This window comes from Hoplias malabaricus, chromosome 1 (assembly GCF_029633855.1).
Source record: "Hoplias malabaricus isolate fHopMal1 chromosome 1, fHopMal1.hap1, whole genome shotgun sequence".
NCBI lineage: Eukaryota > Metazoa > Chordata > Actinopteri > Characiformes > Erythrinidae > Hoplias > Hoplias malabaricus.
Genome location: NC_089800.1, coordinates 47819463 through 47838086, shown reverse-complemented (window position 1 = coordinate 47838086; position 18624 = coordinate 47819463). Strand labels below are relative to the sequence as shown.

General features: G+C 36.6%; 1 protein-coding gene across 3 annotated transcripts in view; it reads right to left on the bottom strand.

Moving 5' to 3' along the window:
- Positions 1-1943: 1943 nt before the first annotated feature.
- Positions 1944-18624, bottom strand: part of LOC136692145 (protein Atg16l2) — a 29219-nt gene continuing 12538 nt past the window's right edge. For 2 of the 3 annotated variants that reach the window (XM_066665297.1, XM_066665288.1), the window contains 9 exons: positions 17831-17936; positions 17205-17275; positions 16870-16941; positions 15220-15340; positions 14052-14157; positions 7475-7624; positions 6967-7014; positions 3053-3154; positions 1944-2627 (listed from right to left, as the gene is read on the bottom strand). In XM_066665297.1, the coding sequence (XP_066521394.1) occupies positions 2534-2627; positions 3053-3154; positions 6967-7014; positions 7475-7624; positions 14052-14157; positions 15220-15340; positions 16870-16941; positions 17205-17275; positions 17831-17936 (870 nt within the window). In that variant the 3' untranslated portion in view covers positions 1944-2533. Of the gene's footprint in view, positions 2628-3052; positions 3155-6966; positions 7015-7474; positions 7625-11501; positions 13586-14051; positions 14158-15219; positions 15341-16869; positions 16942-17204; positions 17276-17830; positions 17937-18624 lie in introns of those variants that run through there. The other variant, XM_066665307.1, reaches the window with a different exon arrangement.

Below are 18624 nucleotides of genomic sequence, written 5' to 3'. Positions count from 1 at the left end.
TCTCTCTCTCTTTGTCTCTTTTCTCTCGCCTATCTCTCTCTCACACATGCACACATTTTCCCTCCCTCTCTCGCTCTCCTCTTTTGAAGTGAGGGGATGTGCAGAGGCTGATATCCAACACTGAGGGGGAGGCATTTTTTAAATCACCGTTGTACTGCCAACACTGAGAAGCAAAAATTTCAGGGAATGGATTGTCCCAATGCTCACATCTTCCCTGCCCCTGATATTTCTTAATAAATAAATAAATAAATAAATAAAAGTTGGAAACGTATTGGGAGGAGTACTGCCAGCAATTGGGATAAGTAGCAACATTAGGTGCCATACTTTTCCTACATTTCCTCTCGTAAATATATGTATGTATGTATGTAGGACAATTGACAGAAATAAAGCCTTATACTCGGATGTAGTCAGTACTTTCAAATGTTTGTTGACAACAGTTTAACCATTTTCCTCTGAAGGGCATGTTATTAGTAGATAGTGGGCTCGCCTCTGACTGAGGCTGGAACGTTGCTGCGAGAGTTTTATGACCACATATAAAATGTCTAGTAATGTCTTATAAAGTCAACCTAAAAGTCAGATGCTTGGCATCTTAAACATCGACAGAAGCTTTTTTTTTAAACAGCTCCTCATTGTGCGCAAATCCCTGCCTTATTTAAATGTAACCTTTTAAATCTTAAATGACTTTCAACCATTGTTCCCTGCAGCTTCTGTTCAGCATTCCTGCTGGCCATGCTCCATACAAGTCCGGCTTCTTTCTTCACAACAGGGAGATATTAAGAGTTCCTTGTCCTTCTGACAGCTGTATATTTTTATAATGTCTCAGTGTTTAAATGTACTAATTTGACCATTCATTTTCCCACACTATATTTGAAATAGTTTCTCGGCTATTATTAAATACGGCATACTGCCATCATTATAAATTACAACGAGAATAGACATAAAACATCATGGTACACAAAACAACCACAGCAGGTAGTGTCGCAGTCACACAGCTCCAGGGGCCTGGAGATTGTGGGTTCGAGTCCCGCTCCGGTTGACTGTCTGTGAGGAGTTTGGTGTGTTCTCCCCGTGTCTAGGTGGGTTTCCGCCCATAGCCCAAAAACACACGTTGGTAGGTGGATTGGCGACTCAAGTGTTCGTGTTGCCCTGTGAAGGACTGGCGCCCCCTCCAGGGCGTGTTCCCGCCTTGCGCGCAATGTTTCCAGGTAGACTCTGGACCCACCGCGACCCTGAACTGGATAAGCGCTTACAGATAATCATGGCCTCGCTAGTTAATGTCAGTTAATATATTTTATATATAAATAATATTTCAACCCTATTTAAGTTCTTATGCTAACTTGACCATCTTCATTTCTGTTCCACCTTAAAATAGATTTTAGCTAAGAGTTCTGCTTATTTATTCGCGTCTGAGCTGAATATCTGTTCCACAGAAACTTGACGACGCTCATCTTAAATTTTACACACAATCTCATTGTTTTCCGTTCCACGTTAAATGGTCAAGCAAGTAACTTTATGTTGTTAAAGTGGAAAAATAATAGCTAAACGTATCGTGATTTGGGCTGCACTGTACTGCAAACTCAAACGTTAGATTTCAGACTAAAATTACACAAACTCATACGTTACTGAGGCTTTCAATGTGGAACCGAATAAAAAAGCAAATACAACGTTGGCATTTAATTAGGCTATAACCCAAACAATTTCAATTGTTACTTTCTCTGGTTTTAAAATTGGAATTCTCAGTAACAGTTAATTTAGACACCGTCTAAATTTGCTACTGCAAATAACAATTTTGTTTAAGGAATAGAAAAACAGTACAGTATAACAACGGGCTCCCTTGCTCAAATGTCTCAAATAAGTGAGCAATCCACGTCTCCAGAAATTCCTCACAGATCCATAATGTCCGAACAAGACATTATTAAAGACATAACTCTGCGTTTTGGTAAGACATTTATTTGCTTTTTAATTTCAGACACCAAAGGCACACAATCCACTGGCTTGAAAATTATAATGTAAACAAATCAGAGCTTTCCCTTTACAAATCTCAAGTGGATATTTTTAACAAATGAGCATTGAGGTGTCTGATCAGGAAAAGCCCACTAGAAGCAGAAGCACCTCCCAAAGGTCAAATATATTATAAATACAGATATATTTTAAACAAAACAAGACTTTACATATTTTGCACAAATAGTTAATATTAACAATTGAAACATGATTTGGTGGGCGGTGGGGATTGAATGTAGGAGAGTTATCACTTGTCCGAATTTTCCAAATAAATGTGGCTAACAAATACTTTGACAAATTCTTAGTCAGACACCTGTGGAAAAAATAAACAGGATGCTATGTAAAAGTTCAAAACCAACATATAAAGTCATACAACGAATGTAGGTCGTATTGGCAATGAAGTAATTAAAGCAGGAGAGTAGAGCTGGAGGGTAGACCATGTTTCCCGTTCCTCATGCTGAAGAAAGATGTCTAGATGTTATTGAGTGTGGAGTGTAATCCAGCAGCAGAGAGCACATGCCTGTCTTCAGATTCAGACGTCGCTCCAGAGAATAGCTCTCCGGCTCTTATCTACACTCACCACGTACTCACCTGACATTGACCAAGCCACTGCAGTAATTGAGCATCTGAAATAAACAGTGCAGTCTTTCAGATGAATTGGTAATCTCCATGAACAACAGAACCATAAAAAATGTGGATTACTTTGGCAGAGCTAAAAATGTAGCCAAATTTTTGGTCTAAGAAAATATAAATGCATGTAAGCAGGATAGGTGGAACATTTTAACTGACTACATTTTCACCCTGGATAGCATAAAAAACAGCTTGCTGGAAATCCCCAGGACTAGGGTGGAATCACTGAACTACATTTCCATTTGTCCTGAGTGGATATTACATAGCATCAAAGATGAGCTATGCCATCTGATGTGTGTGAGTGATTTTAGTGTTTCAACAAAAAGAAAATTCCTCTTCTGTCCTAATATACTGTTTAAAAACAAATATAATTTGCTAATTTGCAGAAGCTGTTCTTTTACAGCAGTGGGATTGTGAGTACCTGTGCATGTCTGATAGTCGCGTCTCCAGTTCTCCTGAGCTAACGTTCCAGACGTACACAGCACCGTCTGCAGAGCCTGCCGCCAGGTAACAGCCATCTGGACTACAAACAGAAGATAAACAAATACTCATGCTCTATGTGATTTAATTTTTTTCCTGCCTTGATAAGGCAAACAGATAAATATTCAGTGACTCCTTGGATAAACGTGCCTTAATCTCAAAAGCTGATGCAGATACTCAATGCATAAGGAGTATATGACTCTTTATAGTAAATTAATCATATTAATATTAGACACTTTTCACAATAATTGACTACAGAGCTTAGAATACATCTATCTAGTAAACATGATTGAGTATGGGTGTGCCAATAGCACACAGTGCTAGGGGGTATAACAGACTGCCAGAAATAGCCAAAAACTGACAAGAAATTGACAGTGGAATGCATCATAATAAAGACCTCAGGCACTGCCACTGGATTACTCTGTTCATTCATTTCTACCTCTCTATACCATATATATCAAATGTAAATATACCCAGTTAACATCAGTAATATATATCATTCAAAATCCCATCATATTAAAATAATTATATTTATCTGAAAAAAGGGGTACAGGCTGTTATGTATAACATACCTTTGTGTTATACATATTTAAAATATATTAGGGCTAGTAGGCTTCCTGTTTGTTTGCCATGCAGCCCCCATGGCATGTTCATGTACATGTTCCAAAGTAATGCAAACCAAGCTGTTAGGAGCAGTGTTTCTCAATTTTGGCCTGTTACAGGCTCTGTTCGATCTATGACGGTTCACTACATTAAGGATGATTTTGATAAATATAGCAACTAAAAGAATTAGAAAGTTGATAAGTATAAGTTGGAACACTTGCTGTGGTCATCACTAATTTTCGGAAGAAGAGGACTGCCATAAGCAATATCACAGTGGCCAGCTTTAAAAGATGACAAAGCACACATATTTCTATATATGCTATCATGTGCTAAAAAACAAAACAGATGGTCCAGTGCTTCTAGCTTACCAGAAGACTTATCCTCAAGAAAATGGCATTCTAGTAAATGCCCAGACAGTGCACAGAACCATGCCTGAAGTCAAACTCCATGGACAGCGGCCAAGAAGAAGAAAAATATTACTAAAATATAGCTGAATACTAAAAAACAAACATGAAAAAAGGCCATATGAATATTGGCAGCTCATTCTCTGGTCATATGAAATAAATAAACTTGTTTGTGTCTTATGCTGTGTTCAGCATGTTCAGAGAGAACCTGGCCAGGACTATCACAGTGACTGCATAGTGCAGACTGGGAAATGTGGAAGAAGTCATTTGTTGGTGAAGTCATGGAGCTTCGTGACTTCTATAATGGCTTCATGAATGCTATTAATGAAACCAAAAATACTACATGAAATATGGTTCCCAGTCTCAAGATGCTTGACAAGAAAGGTGTTTTAAAAATAAGACGCTCATTTTAAACAGAAAGCTGCACAGAACTACAAAGCACACCAACATTTTTGAAAAAGAAATTAAAAACCATCATTTGGTTCAGTATGTCACCAAAACTAAATCCATTATAGCACCACTGCGCTATTTTAGCATGCAGAGTCACAACACATTAAACCAAAGAACATGCTAAATATCAGCTGCAGTGAGGAGAACTACTACTAGTGTATGGAATGGTATGGTCTTTGTTGTAAATAGTTTTATTGTATGGAATTTATATTTTTGTCACATTTTAATGATATTAAAGAGCAATGTACTCAATGTTGTTATATACTGTATTCAATAATGCTTTTTGAATTCACAAAACAGGGAAACTAATCAGAACATATGATGTTTATTTCGAAATGTATTGAGACCACAAACATGTTTTGAATGTCAGTCATTGTTTAGAATATATTTATGTATGATATTTAGTTTTATGAATATACATAATTATTTCATTCATCCCTTGGTTTTGGCTAGTTTTCTATGATCTCATTAATTAATCAGATTTTTCGTTATAGGCTTGTTTCTCCATAGACTGAGTTTAATATTGGTGTAAACTCTATAATTCAGAAATGTGCACTTCTTATTGCCAGTGCTGTGCTGAACATATTTGGTGCAGCACCAGGCTCTGGAGCTGAAGAAAATGTGGAGGGGGAGGATAATAAATCTATCATCAGGCCCCTCCCTCTACGAATACACACATTACCCAGCCAGACCCACCCTTCAGAAAATGACGCAATGCATTCTGGTTCCACTGTTGCCATAGAAACTGCTAAGTGTATGACTCAACTGGGAGTCAGCCTCTCACCAGAAACACAAATGGGGCCTCAGCCTTTTCTTAGTGGTGTATGGCTGTGTGTCTCTCTTTTCTTCTCTCATCTTACATCACACAGAGCATTTAAACTCCACTCAGTGATCATGCATAGCAAATGATCAGGTCACACTGTGGAGAGGGTTTGTTTGGGGAGAAGGAAGGGGGATAAATTAAAGGCTCATAACTATTCTGTGTTCTTATGCTGACCTTTACAAATGAATCTGGAATACTGCATAAGGCCTTTTCCCAGAATCTATTAGTGCACTGCTTAACCTGCCACTAAGTCTGCAAGCTTTTTCAAACATTCATAGTCATTTCAACTCAATTTGGCTCTATATGTTTGTATTGGGGGTTTGAGGACAGATGGACATTACTCTGACTATAAAAGTCTTCTCATTGATCCAGCCATCAAAAAGTACTGATTTGAGTGTAAAAACGTCTCATAGTGTATAATGCAGGAACCCATAATAAAAAATTTAAAAAATAGTCTAAAAATCAGATGTATCCCTCAAAATGAGGTAGAAATTTCCACCGTGAACGAATGAAGCTGTCTAAAATACACATGGATAAACTGTACTTAATTTAAAACTTTCACAATTTTAAAGAAAGAAGGAGGTCTAAATAATTCATTGATTATATAAGCATTTCTTACTAAGCCTTAAATATGGCACCCATACACACTTTAATGTCCTCCTGATATGATGTTCCAACCTGTGCTGTGCCACATTTTACTCTGATGTTCTAAAGCTAGAGTTGCTCTTAAAGGTGATTCATTATACACCTTTTTCATAAATTAACATAATCCCATGGGGTCTTCAAAAAAAACATCTGTGACATGCTTTAGTTAAAATACCACAAGGTATCCTTTTTCACAGCAATCTGTTTTATCCACTGTTTATTTATGCTGTTTTTTTGTTTGTTTTTTTTTAAACTTTGAACTCTCATATAAATGTGAGTCTAGTTTGTTGTTGAAGACTTTCAGACATTGTACCAGTTAAAAAAAAAATGATTGTTATATGATTTTATTTTACAGTTTTGGGTTGGCAGGAGCTCCTAAAAATCATGGCTTTTTTTAATAGTTGCCAATAATACATAAAGTTGCCCTTCTCCCAACTTTCTCTATATTGCTGCAATGACCGTGATGAGTTTTTTTTCCCCAATTTGTTCTTGGGCCCATTATGTGTGTCCCTCCATTACAGACTTCTGGATGTGTGTTCATAGAAAAGACTGGTGGGAGTGAGTGTTAATTTAGTAATACATATTCAGATCCAGAACGGTGAGAGAAATTCAGAATGTGTCTAACTGCAACTTTACTCTATCCAGTTACATTTGCATATATGAAATGCATAGATTAAAAAAAAAAAAAAATTGGAGTATGCCGTTTACATGACCACTATACACAGCACACTCAAGACAACTGCAAAAAGCTGATTATGACTGGATTATTAAGTGCCGGTAAACATACTCAATGTCCAATTTTACAACACAAAATATTTATGAAAACAGCTGAATTCACCTTTAACAAATTGATAACCTCTAATCGAAACTTTCATGGATAATTTAGTTCCATATTTGTTGTTTGCTTCATTTGTTCTATTTTAATCTCACCTGAAGATGGCTTTGGTGCTGTCACTTCCACATTTAAAACCCTCTGCCCTAAAAAGAAAATATACATGAAAACTTGTGTTACTTTAATTAAAATAATCTATTTAAGCCCTCTCTTAAAAAGTAAAATTAAACCTAAATAAAAATAAATTAAGAAAAACATGAAAAAAAATCAATTATATGTAGGGATTTCTCCATGTGGACTTGAAATTACAATTAATGAGACTAATATCCCTTTTAATATCTAGTGTAATGCCCTTTAAGATCATTAATGCAACAATTTATGTGAGTAGGCAGTTACGTGATTAAACAGGTCATAAAACACAGTATTACAAGCTGTGGATAAACAGATACCATATATACTGATGCATTAAACATTTAAGACTATCCAGAGGGGAAATATATAAATGTTGGATATTGTGATTAAAAGGAATTATGCTAAGCCTTTATACTACCCTTAAACTTGCCAAAAGTTGCAACGCTAGGGCAGCACTGCCCTATGAGTGTTTACCTAAAAACCATCCTGGTGTTGCTCATTCTCAGGTCCACCAGCTGCAGACACTCATCTCTGGAGCAGCTCAGCAGTTCCCTGTGGTTGGGGGAGATGTCCAAAGATGTCACTCTGCCCTGGAGAGGAACTTCCTGTGTGCAGCTTGCTGCCCTAGGGAAAAGGTGATAAAAATAATAAATAATGATAGAAAAATAAAAATAAAAGAATGTCAATTTTTATACACAAACATATAATTTTGTTAGCTATTTGCTTTATATACTCCTTTAAACTATACTTTACAGCAGGTGCCTTTCCAAACTCAGGTTTTGAGTTAATTCACATTTCATATCATGTAAAGATGTACAGCAGTAATAAAATCATGGTCTCATTATTTTATTGATTTTCTATGTGAGACTACATGAACACATTTTTCTGCAAGAGCAAATTTCCTCTAAGAAGTCGGGATATTTTTTAAAATGCAATATTCAGTAGAATATTCATTTTATACCATTTTCAAACATACCACAATAGACAAGTGAACAGTGTAACATGAGGGTATCAAATTTGGGTTTACAAGGAGCATCCACTGAAGCTCCTTCTTTGCAATCTTGAGTTGAGAAAAGTTCTTTTAGGACTTTAGGACATTTCTCCAACAAATGTTGGCACAAATTAATGAACGACAATCCATGACTGCTTGCAAAGAGTTTAGGTCTTTCACCATCTACATCTACACCATTTCAAAGAGCTTGACCTTCGAGACCTCAGATGGCTATTCATGAGAAAGCAACATACTAATGTGATAAATTAAGCTACAAGGGTTAGGGAAAACTTCAGTTAACTGTTCTTACTTAACAGTCTGCTGCTGCATCAAGAATTCCAAATTGAATCTCTATTATGCAAAGAGAAATTATACATCAAGACCCAAGCTCATCTTAGGGACCATCTAGTTTCTTACCAGCAATCATTTGTCATGTTAAGGAGGGCATGCATGATTGACCATAACATGGATGACTTGTATAAGTGTAAAGTATCATTTACTCAGATGCTGATACTGCCGTCAAAAGGATATCATATCCCAGAAAACAAAAATAAATAAATAACACACACACAGATTATTTTTGAAAGTAAACCTACAGCATTTCAGCAAAATAATATTAAAAAGCTCATGAACAGTTATTTATTCAAACTAAACCAGGAAAAGTCATGAATTCTCATTTGTGTCTCTGTACCACAACATCTTGGGCTAGATTATACTGCAGCAGAATTCACTTGTATGTGATTTAAAAGTCAAATCATGCTCATGTTTAACACCTATCTATAACGTCACTGAGACTCACTAGAGGATACTAATTAGCTGACTCAGACATTTGTTTTCATTTCTCACTCACACTGAAATAATGCACTGTCTGCAACATTATCACAAATAATGCAGACGGATAGCTTGCTGAAAGTGTTGATTCCACATGGACTTGGATATACAGATCCCCAAAGAGAGTAAAGATTACACTGCTAATATCAATTTCATTATGCTTTATAAATTATTTATGATACTTAATCTGATATTTCATAGTAAAGAACACTGAAAAACTGCTGATTTCGCTGTATGAACAGAGTTCTGGGCACATCAAAACAGATTTCTTTCTCAAAAATGAATCTCCTTGTCTTTTTTTCAAAATTTTGTTCATTTTTTTTCTGTACAGTTAAAATGAACAGCCAATAGCTGTGAGTGCATTAATACATTCAGCCATAAGACAAAAAGTGAGGTCAGGCACGTGTGTTGAATTGTAAGTTCTGGATCAAAACCCCATTACATCTCATCTCCAAGGTTTTGGATTGTGCTCACCACTATATCTTCCCTCCTATATACTCCGTGATCAAAGCAGAAACATTCAGGAACTACAGCAACTCAGCCACAACGTGGCCTACTGACTTAATACCTGCAGAGTTCCAAATCTGCTGCTTCAGCTGCAAAGAGGGAACCATCTCTCCAATTTTTCTATTGTCATAAAGCTTTGCTACCATTGGTATATTAAGATCATTTGCTGAAAGCCTATGCCATTCATTCACAGAACATTTATCCGTCCTATGACAGTAATAGAGAAGTTGACCTTTCCTGGTGTTTTTAAGTTTCTGCACACAACTGTGCTTCCTCAAGACTTTAAACAAACTGATTTCATGAAATTCTGTCTCATCGCACCCTTGACTGATATACTCACATTGAACATGACACACATGTGAAAGTGACTAAGTGCAAAATCTGCCACAAAGCTTTGTGTCAGTGAGTAATACATTGGAATGGCAATGACAGTGCATGATAGTGCTGTTTGATTGTTGGCTAGTAGTATAAGTACTAACATTAGTCATAAATATACATTTATTACAATCAGGAATTGTATGTAATACAAACATACTTACAAATGTACATCATCGCATTTATGAAAGGCTTCATTTACAATGGGAGAAGAAATGCAAATTGAACATAAAAATGTAAAGTCACCTCATGAAAGAAAACCTTACTCTGGAACAAATCTGATAAATCAGCAAAGCTCTGCAATTTTTTTTCCTTCAAATGTCATAACACAGCACAAATCACCTATTACAGAGACTTAAGGAGACAATTAGTATGTAGGCCGATAGTTGCTAGGCGACAGACTAGTTGGCGGCACAGCAGCAGCTGGAGGTTACTGTTGCCGGGAGTGAATGAGAGATGTCAAGGGCTCAGCCATGGTGTGAATAATAGGCTCATTTTTAAACCTCGAAATGTGCAGAAGCAGAAGCATGCTGATTGTAGTACTTGGCAACACACAGAGATCACATGGTGGTTCTGGCCAATCTTCAGGTTAAAACACAACAACATCACGTCCATGGACATCTGAGCCAAAGTCAACATGCTACTTAATGTAGAACTATATTAATACACTTCTTTATACCAGTTTTTTAAACCATAAACACTGTGTTAAATTTATGCTCTTAAAATGTGTAGCATCAGACGTATTAAGAACTGAAATGAAGGAGCTAAAACACATACAATCAAAAGATCCATGATGATAACAAAGAAGTTGACCTTTTCTGGTGGCAATAAGCCTCCAAACACCTGTGGTCCCTCAGGTGTTTAAATAAACTGATTTCACGACACTGTCTCACTGCATTCAGACTGATTTACCTACACTTAGCATGAGACTCATTTGAAGGTGACAAAGAGCAATTCCACCCCATAGCTTTGTGTGAGTTAGTGCTGATTGTTTGTTGGCCTTTATTAACAATCTATAAGAACTAACGTGAACTCGCAAAACTGCATTTTTGTATATACAACAGTTTAAAAAATATGTAACCCTATTTTGTTTTCTGTCTGTTTTGACAGGTTTGTACACTTCAGCCATACTTGTGTGAACACTGTGCAATGAATGATGGTCTGCCCAGCAATCACTGCTCACTGTAGGCCTCCAATTAAGCTCTGGTGCAGATCAGTGCTGGTGTGCACCAAAAATTCAGTATTTTCTCTTTTTCAGTTATCTTCTACCTGTTTTAACATTTGACTCTTTACAGACACTTATATATATATATATGTCTGGTGCCTTGAGCTGCCAAAACTAAACGCATATGGGTCAGCGCTCTTTTCATAAACAGTAGTTTGGTTGTAACATAAAATTATTCTTCATTGTGTAGGGCTGCAACCAGAATCAATAACAATCAATAATGGAATCAACAACATCAATAATGCTGATTACAGTGTTGGCTGAAAATGTCTGCATTGATTTAATGGTTCCATAAGAGAGCTACCAGGGTCCTTGACGAAGTAATCAAAAATATCTTGGAAAAAAAAAAGGTGGTTGAATCTAGGGCGAATAGATGTAAAATATATTTAATTTCTGCCATGCACATATTTATGATGAAGATGGTCATCTGACCAGCATTTGCTGCAATAATTTATATAGTTATTTAATATTACTTTTTCATAAACAATTTGAGTATTATAAAATGTAAATATTTAATAATATAAAACAAGTTTGTAGTTTTTAAGTTTTGTTTCAACAAGACAATGCATGGTTGTAAATACAGCTTTAATATCCTTAAGTATGGATTTTTGACAAAGTCCACACTAAAAGCTTCAGGGAAAAAAAGTGAATTGTTTAAATTCTGTACTGAAAATGACTCATTTAGAAAAGGATATCTATGCTCTAATGTTCTCTGGTTAGATGTAAATCCTTTTAATATAAAACCTGAAATTCTCTATTTTCATTTCATACTTTTATTATTGTTTATGTTCCTTGTTATGTGTAGGGCCTTATGAGCAGAATTTCCTAGAAGATTTATAACAACGAATTACAAAAATTTGTTTTACACATCCACAAAATAAAGAGAAAATGAAGACTATGTCTCCTGTCTGTTTAATATTCAAACATTCCTGTGCACTTCAGAAGTGTTAAAGCAGAGAAAATGATGAGCAGATGTTCAGCTCTATATATGTAGATTCCAGCTACGAACGCACCTGCAGGGCTATCAGTCTACTGCATTAAGAGCAAAGTGTTAACAAGCAGTCTCTCACTACAGCTCATTACACACAGACCTGAGGCTACGCAAGATAAATAGAAAAAAACTAAGAACAGAAAAGGAGACGGACTGTGAACATTTTGTCAAAGTTTGATTAAACGTACACTAGCAAAAAATTCAAAGTTTGCACTGATGATAAAGCATATCTTAACACCTAACCTTCAAAATATGTCAGTAAATCATTGCAGGAATAACCCTATTTGTTTTAAAAATATAAAATGGTTAATTTAAATAAATCGTTCAGTAAAAATCAGATATTTGAAAAAATATATTTGGGTTTTTAGAGGCTATGCATGATGCTGTTAAGTTAAGTCTATTTTTGTTGTTTGCTCACTTTTAAACTCTTAACTGATCAATCTGCAAAATAAAAGCTTGTTCATTTACTAAAACACTCAGTACACAGATCAACCATAACATTATGACCACTTAATTGTTTCTATCCTCACTTTCCATTCTCTCAGCTCCTGTCCACAGGAGCACTTAATAGTTCTATAATTACAGACTGGAGTCCATGTGCGGCTCTGTGTTCACTGTTTGCCCACTTTTGCTCTGTTTTCCAAATGGTCCACCACAGAGCAGGTAGGGTGGCGGATCATTCTGAGCGCAGTGACACTGATGTGGTGGTGTTAATGAGTGTTGTACTGGCATGAGGCTATCACACATTAAATAACACAGGCAGAAAATATACAGAGAAACAAATGGAGTAAAGTCTGTAATTATAAAACTACAAAGTGCTCCTCTATGGTCAGCAATTTGGACAGTGAGTGTAGAAAGATAGAGGTGGTCATAATGTAATGGTTGATCTGTGTCCAATCTTTGGCAATAAGCCAGTATCCAATTTCTTTTTTCACTCAAAATCTTCAGTGTTTCACTCTGTCTGACTCAAGCACAGTGCACCAACACATTTCCAATTTTTATTTTTAGATTTTTAAGGTATCCTCTGCTTACCCTCAAACCTGCTGCAGATTTCTGTATCAAAGCAAACTGAATCCAATCCCTAGTCTGAACACAAACATTTCATTTCCCATCTCTTTGAACACACTTTCAAATAGACAGTGCGAAGTTCACCTGAGGCTGAGCTTTAGTCACATTAAATGAGATTATGGAAATACTGTACAGGCCAGCAGAACCTCTCTTCTCTGCACCAGCATAAGGTCATGATGCGTTTGCCTGACTGAACACCAGACTACATGTATTTTTGAAGTGAATATATGTATAAGCATTCTATGTGAGGAAAACGAAATAAATTAAATACAATGTGCAATAGGCGGCACGGTGGCGCAGCAGGTAGTGTCGCAGTCACACAGCTCCAGGGACCTGGAGGTTGTGGGTTCGATTCCCGCTCCGGGTGACTGTCTGTGAGGAGTTGGTGTGTTCTCCCCGTGTCCGCGTGGGTTTCCTCCCACAGTCCAAAAACACACGTTGGTAGGTGGATTGGCGACTCAAAAAATGCCCGTAGGTGTGAATGTGTGTGTGTGTGTGTGTGTGTCTGTGTTGCCCTGTAAAGGACTGGCGCCCCCTGCAGGGTGTATTCCCGCCTTGCGCCCAATGACTCCAGGTAGGCTCTGGACTCCCGCGACCCTGAATTGGATAAGCAGTTACAGATAATGAATGAATGACAATGTGCAATAACATTTCCAAAAGAAGCATTGTATGCTTTTTCATTTCCGCAACAATTTCAATTATTCAAATAAACTGTAATTATTTTTGAAAATTTTACTACGGTAATCTAATCTTTGGCATATTTATGCATTTTTCTCTTTCAGGTATTCGGAGCCAACTTAAATCTGTGTAAATTTATGGTTTAATATAGTTGTGGTATGTAATACAAATATGGAAACTGAACACAGAATTCATGCCTTGTTTTTAACAGAATCTGTTCAGATGGCACTGGATTCTGAGAATCATTCAGTACCTCAAACTCTGCAGCTGAGACTTTACTAAGATGTGTTTTTTTTAATTGCAGAGAACATGCAATTTCTCTATACCAAGAAATTTTTGCAAAAGTGATCATTTTATTTTCATTATTTGAGTGTTGTCTCCCTACCTGCTGTCCCAAAACCGTATTTTACGATCATAATGGCCACTGATGATGTAATACTCAGAGCATACCACATCACTGCAGTAGGATAACACCTCAATGGTTTGTATACCTGAGAGACAGACCACAACAAACACAAGTGAGAACCTTCAAATGCACTGAATAGAAATTTCATAGACTTTTAACAACTGCACATAAATTGCTGGGACCTTTATTAAAAATGCCTGACTGCCACAATGACTCATGGACATAAACCAAGAAATATAAAAGGGACATCTGTGAAGGAAAGGCCTATTACTTGAATGCACAAAATAAGGTTTCAAAAGACAAAAATGTTGGTATGATTCAGACATATGACAAAGTGTGGTTGGACTATATAAGCTCCTGTAAAAATTGAAGAAAACACAAGAAACTGTTCAGAAGACAAAAATGAAAGCTGATGATTCAATCCATACAAAAATAATTAAGCTTCATTATTCCATTCTTCAAATGTTTTGTCTGAGTTACAGGTTTCTTAATCACAAAGATCTACTGTAGGCCCTCCCTTTTTCATACCTGTACCATATAAACAACCCTGTTTGCACATTTAACAAAACAGTTGTTGTTTCTTGTTGTAGATGTTAGTTTTCTTAACGTGTAACCTATAAATTAACGATAAAATAATTATTGACATTTATTCAGAGAGAATTAAAACATTAACCATGCTACAAATGGAGGCAAATATAGCATTAAGAGTCAATCTCAATGTCTTCTCTTGGTTTAGCATGGTGTGATTGCCCAGAGTGTTAATTACACCTAGTTTGCTATGTAGAGAGCAGTGGTGTTACCCATTAGGTTAAGGCTGCACATTGATATGGGCACAAAAAAATGTATGGGTTCATAACTGTTTAGAGAAATATATCTGCATTAAACAGACGCATAGATTTAACAGTTCAGACTGTTATATATTTTTTAAAGTGTTTGTAGTAGACATAGACCCAGTTCATATATTAACCATTTATCAACTGGTATCAGGATTGGTATAGGCATTTGCAAAAACATTCATTATAAGCATTGGCCCATTAAGATATAAGATTATTGGCCCATTATTGATGCATCATTTTGTTCTCTGTGTATTAACAGGCAGATCAGACAGTGTCAGATTGCTATTATATGGTTTAGTTATGGAACTCACAGGCAGCACGATGCAGGTCCCAGATCTTCACTGTTCTATCAGCACTCCCTGTCACCACCTGCTTGAGGTTGCACTTAAACCTGGCTGCTGTCACTTTGCGAGAATGACCTGTCAGCGTGAACTAAAAGAACAGAGCACAGAGGTGAAATTAACAAGTGCTCATATTTACAAACTATCTCCTGAGTGTCTCCCACTCCTGCTCTGTCTTTCTAACACACAGTACATTCTGTCTGTATAATGTTTTTTTTCTGTAGCTCTCTGCTCCACACACCCTCATAAAAAGACAATATTACTTGCAGCAAAATATTGAAATGGCCTTCAGATTGTAAAATGCCCCTCAGACAATTCTCAAATGTTTTAGCCTTGCCATTTTCACCAAATTGCCAAGACTCCCAAAATCACACAATGCTCATAATAAGGCTAGGTGCAGCCTAGTACTTTTCTTCGGTTTTCCTAGAGCTAACAACACCAATGGTCAGCTGAACACATGTAAATGAGAACATAAACTAGCCAACTCTTTTTTATTATTATTATTGAATAAATACCTACACTGGCTAGCATCAAAAAGAATCATGGAGGGTGAGAGAGAAGCATCAAACACACCCAAAGAGAATTAGTTTAATTATGTTATCTGCAGCTCAAATAGTGGAGGCATCTCATGGAATCAAATTTGTGATCACAAAATTAAATGGCCAATATCTACATTCTACCAAAACCTGTTCTCTGCCATGCAGGTATGCAACAATTCCATGGTACAAATATAACCTTGACAGGTTACACAGTTTACTGATGATGCCCAGCATGATTGAAAATAACACACTTGAATTCTTTTTATGCAAGTATTCTTATAAAATAAATCCTACTGCCAATCACAAGCAGGAAGTATTCTAATGGTTAACTGTATTCTTCAAAAGAAAAACATACATACACAGAAAAGAGCACAATGATGCCTCAGCAGATCCAGTTACTTCCTCCCATTGTTCTTAAGTGTATGGTTTAATGCTCTTCTGCAAGAATGTGCTTTGCACTGGCTGTTATTGTGAGATACTGTGAGAGCAATTTTCAGGTTGTAATCCTGAAATTTAGTAGGTAAACAAATTGCTTCTGATGTTGTTTACACCAGAATGTAATGGTACGTATAAGCATTAAAACAAATTTGAGAAAACATTCTGTGCACTGGATTTAAATTAGTGCTTCATTCAACCTTTGAAACTTAGATATGCTATTAATATTAAATAGGAGAATACAGTAAAAAAATACTATATACATATGTTAAAAATTAATAAATAATAATTATTATTATGAATCTGCCAACATTGATTAACAGCTGGCACATTTCAGTCGGATGTAATAGACTTAACTGGATTGCAAAAAATTATGTAGACTCTAGGCTCCTCTATAAAGCAGCATTCAGCCCATTTAACATCAAAGCACAGAGTTTGCAGGTGCTCTGATCCTGGACTGTGTGTATAAAAGTGATCATTTTCTACACTGTCAGTACCACATCAACTCCGACAAAAATGTCTAAGCGTGTGCAGGATGCGTGAGGATGAAATGCTGCAGACAGTGATTCAAGGAGACAGTACAGTGCAGTAGATATGAAGACCACTCAGGCAGGAAAGATTGGGGGTGGGGAGGGAGCTTTGTTACCTTGGGAACGCAGTCATCCAGCCGCCAAAACAGAGCTGATTTGTCGTATGACGCAGCTAGAATTCGGGTGCCCTGATGAAGGTAGGACATGAAGTCATGAAAACACGCGCGCTCACGCTCACTGTCATACACACACGCGCGCTCACACTCACTGTCTCTCACACACACACACTGCAACATCGAAGAACATTAACATCAACATAATCATAATACAGAAGTGGTAAATCTCAGCAGTGCATCATGGATCACATAATTCAGATCCACTACATTTAAACTTAAAAAGAAAACTTAACGTGAGCTCCACACAAAATTTTCCAAATAGTGAGTGTTCATACTGTGGAGTCGAACTCTATGCTGGTGATGCCCTCATTACTCCCATCTAGTGTCCCTCTATTTTGCAGCACACCTTGAAGAAACACAAATTGCAGCAACATTAAGCAAATTTTCTGTAGTTTTAGAATCCTCTGGGACTGATATACACACAGTGAGCTATGCTGCAGTGGCACATATCCTTTCCTGTAAGCAACATAATACTCATCAGAATAATTATATATATTAAAATTGAGCAGGAATGTGTAGTTTCAAAGGTCATTTTGGACAGTACATAAAATTGCAATATTATATTTTAAAGATTGTATACCCTGGTCCCCATCCAGACAAATGCAGAAACTTGTGTCCACAAGATGCACCATTTAATGTCTAGCCACACTGAATGACGGTTTACATAGTGAAGTAAACTACTAAGAGACTGTATCTTCATAAACATTTTAAAACATTTATAAAATTTCTATTTGACTTACAAAATTACTCGTTTTATATACACTTTTATATAAAAAAATTAAATTAGTGTTATATTTCTGTGTGGAAATCATTGCAGCAGTAGATTCAAAAGCATAGCTGTTTATTTTGTTTATGTGAGATGTTAAAGCTGCTTCTAATTCACTGCTCTGCTGAGGTTTACCTGCTTTTATGTCCCAAATTTTGATGACTCTGTCTGTGCCTCCAGTGGCCAGCAGTGCTGATCTGGGGCTGAATCTCACTGCATTGATTCCCTGTTCATGAGCATCCTGCACCGATAGAGAAACACTCAATTCACACACAATAGCATGGGAAATACTTAATTGCATTTTTTCAAACCAATATTCTGATTGTGATTTACAAAGGAAACTTTCCAGAAAACCTCTGACATTTTTTAAAATGCCACAAAAATCATCTGTGATTGGAATTCTTTTGAATTTGTATTTTATGTATAAATGTAAAAAAAATAATGCTTGAGGATTGTCAACCAGTTCAAACTGGATATTTTTAATGCAAGATTGCAAACAATGTAGGTTATTACACCATCTACACTTCCTAATATTATGAAAAGCTTCAATGAGTCAGGAGCCTTCCAAATGTGCTGGGAAGTGCTTTGGAAAATCAATGTCACTTAACGCAGTCCACTTCTACATCAAGAAATGCAACTGTAGAAATGCAAAGAAGAAGCCATATTTACCGCATATTTGTGAAGCTATCATTGATACAGAGCCTTATGTTGGTATATTGGATAGCTATACACTGCTGTCAAGACAGCAACTTTTCCCAGGAACTCCAGGACAATACAAAAGCCTCATTCTACATGAGTTACAACAGTGTGGCTTCATAGACAGAGTGTGTGCATGCTTAACAGTCCAGGATGTATGGCGCATTATGAAGAGGATAATCAGACAACACTGCCTTTAGAGCAGCTCAAGTCATGAATGAGTATTTTTACCC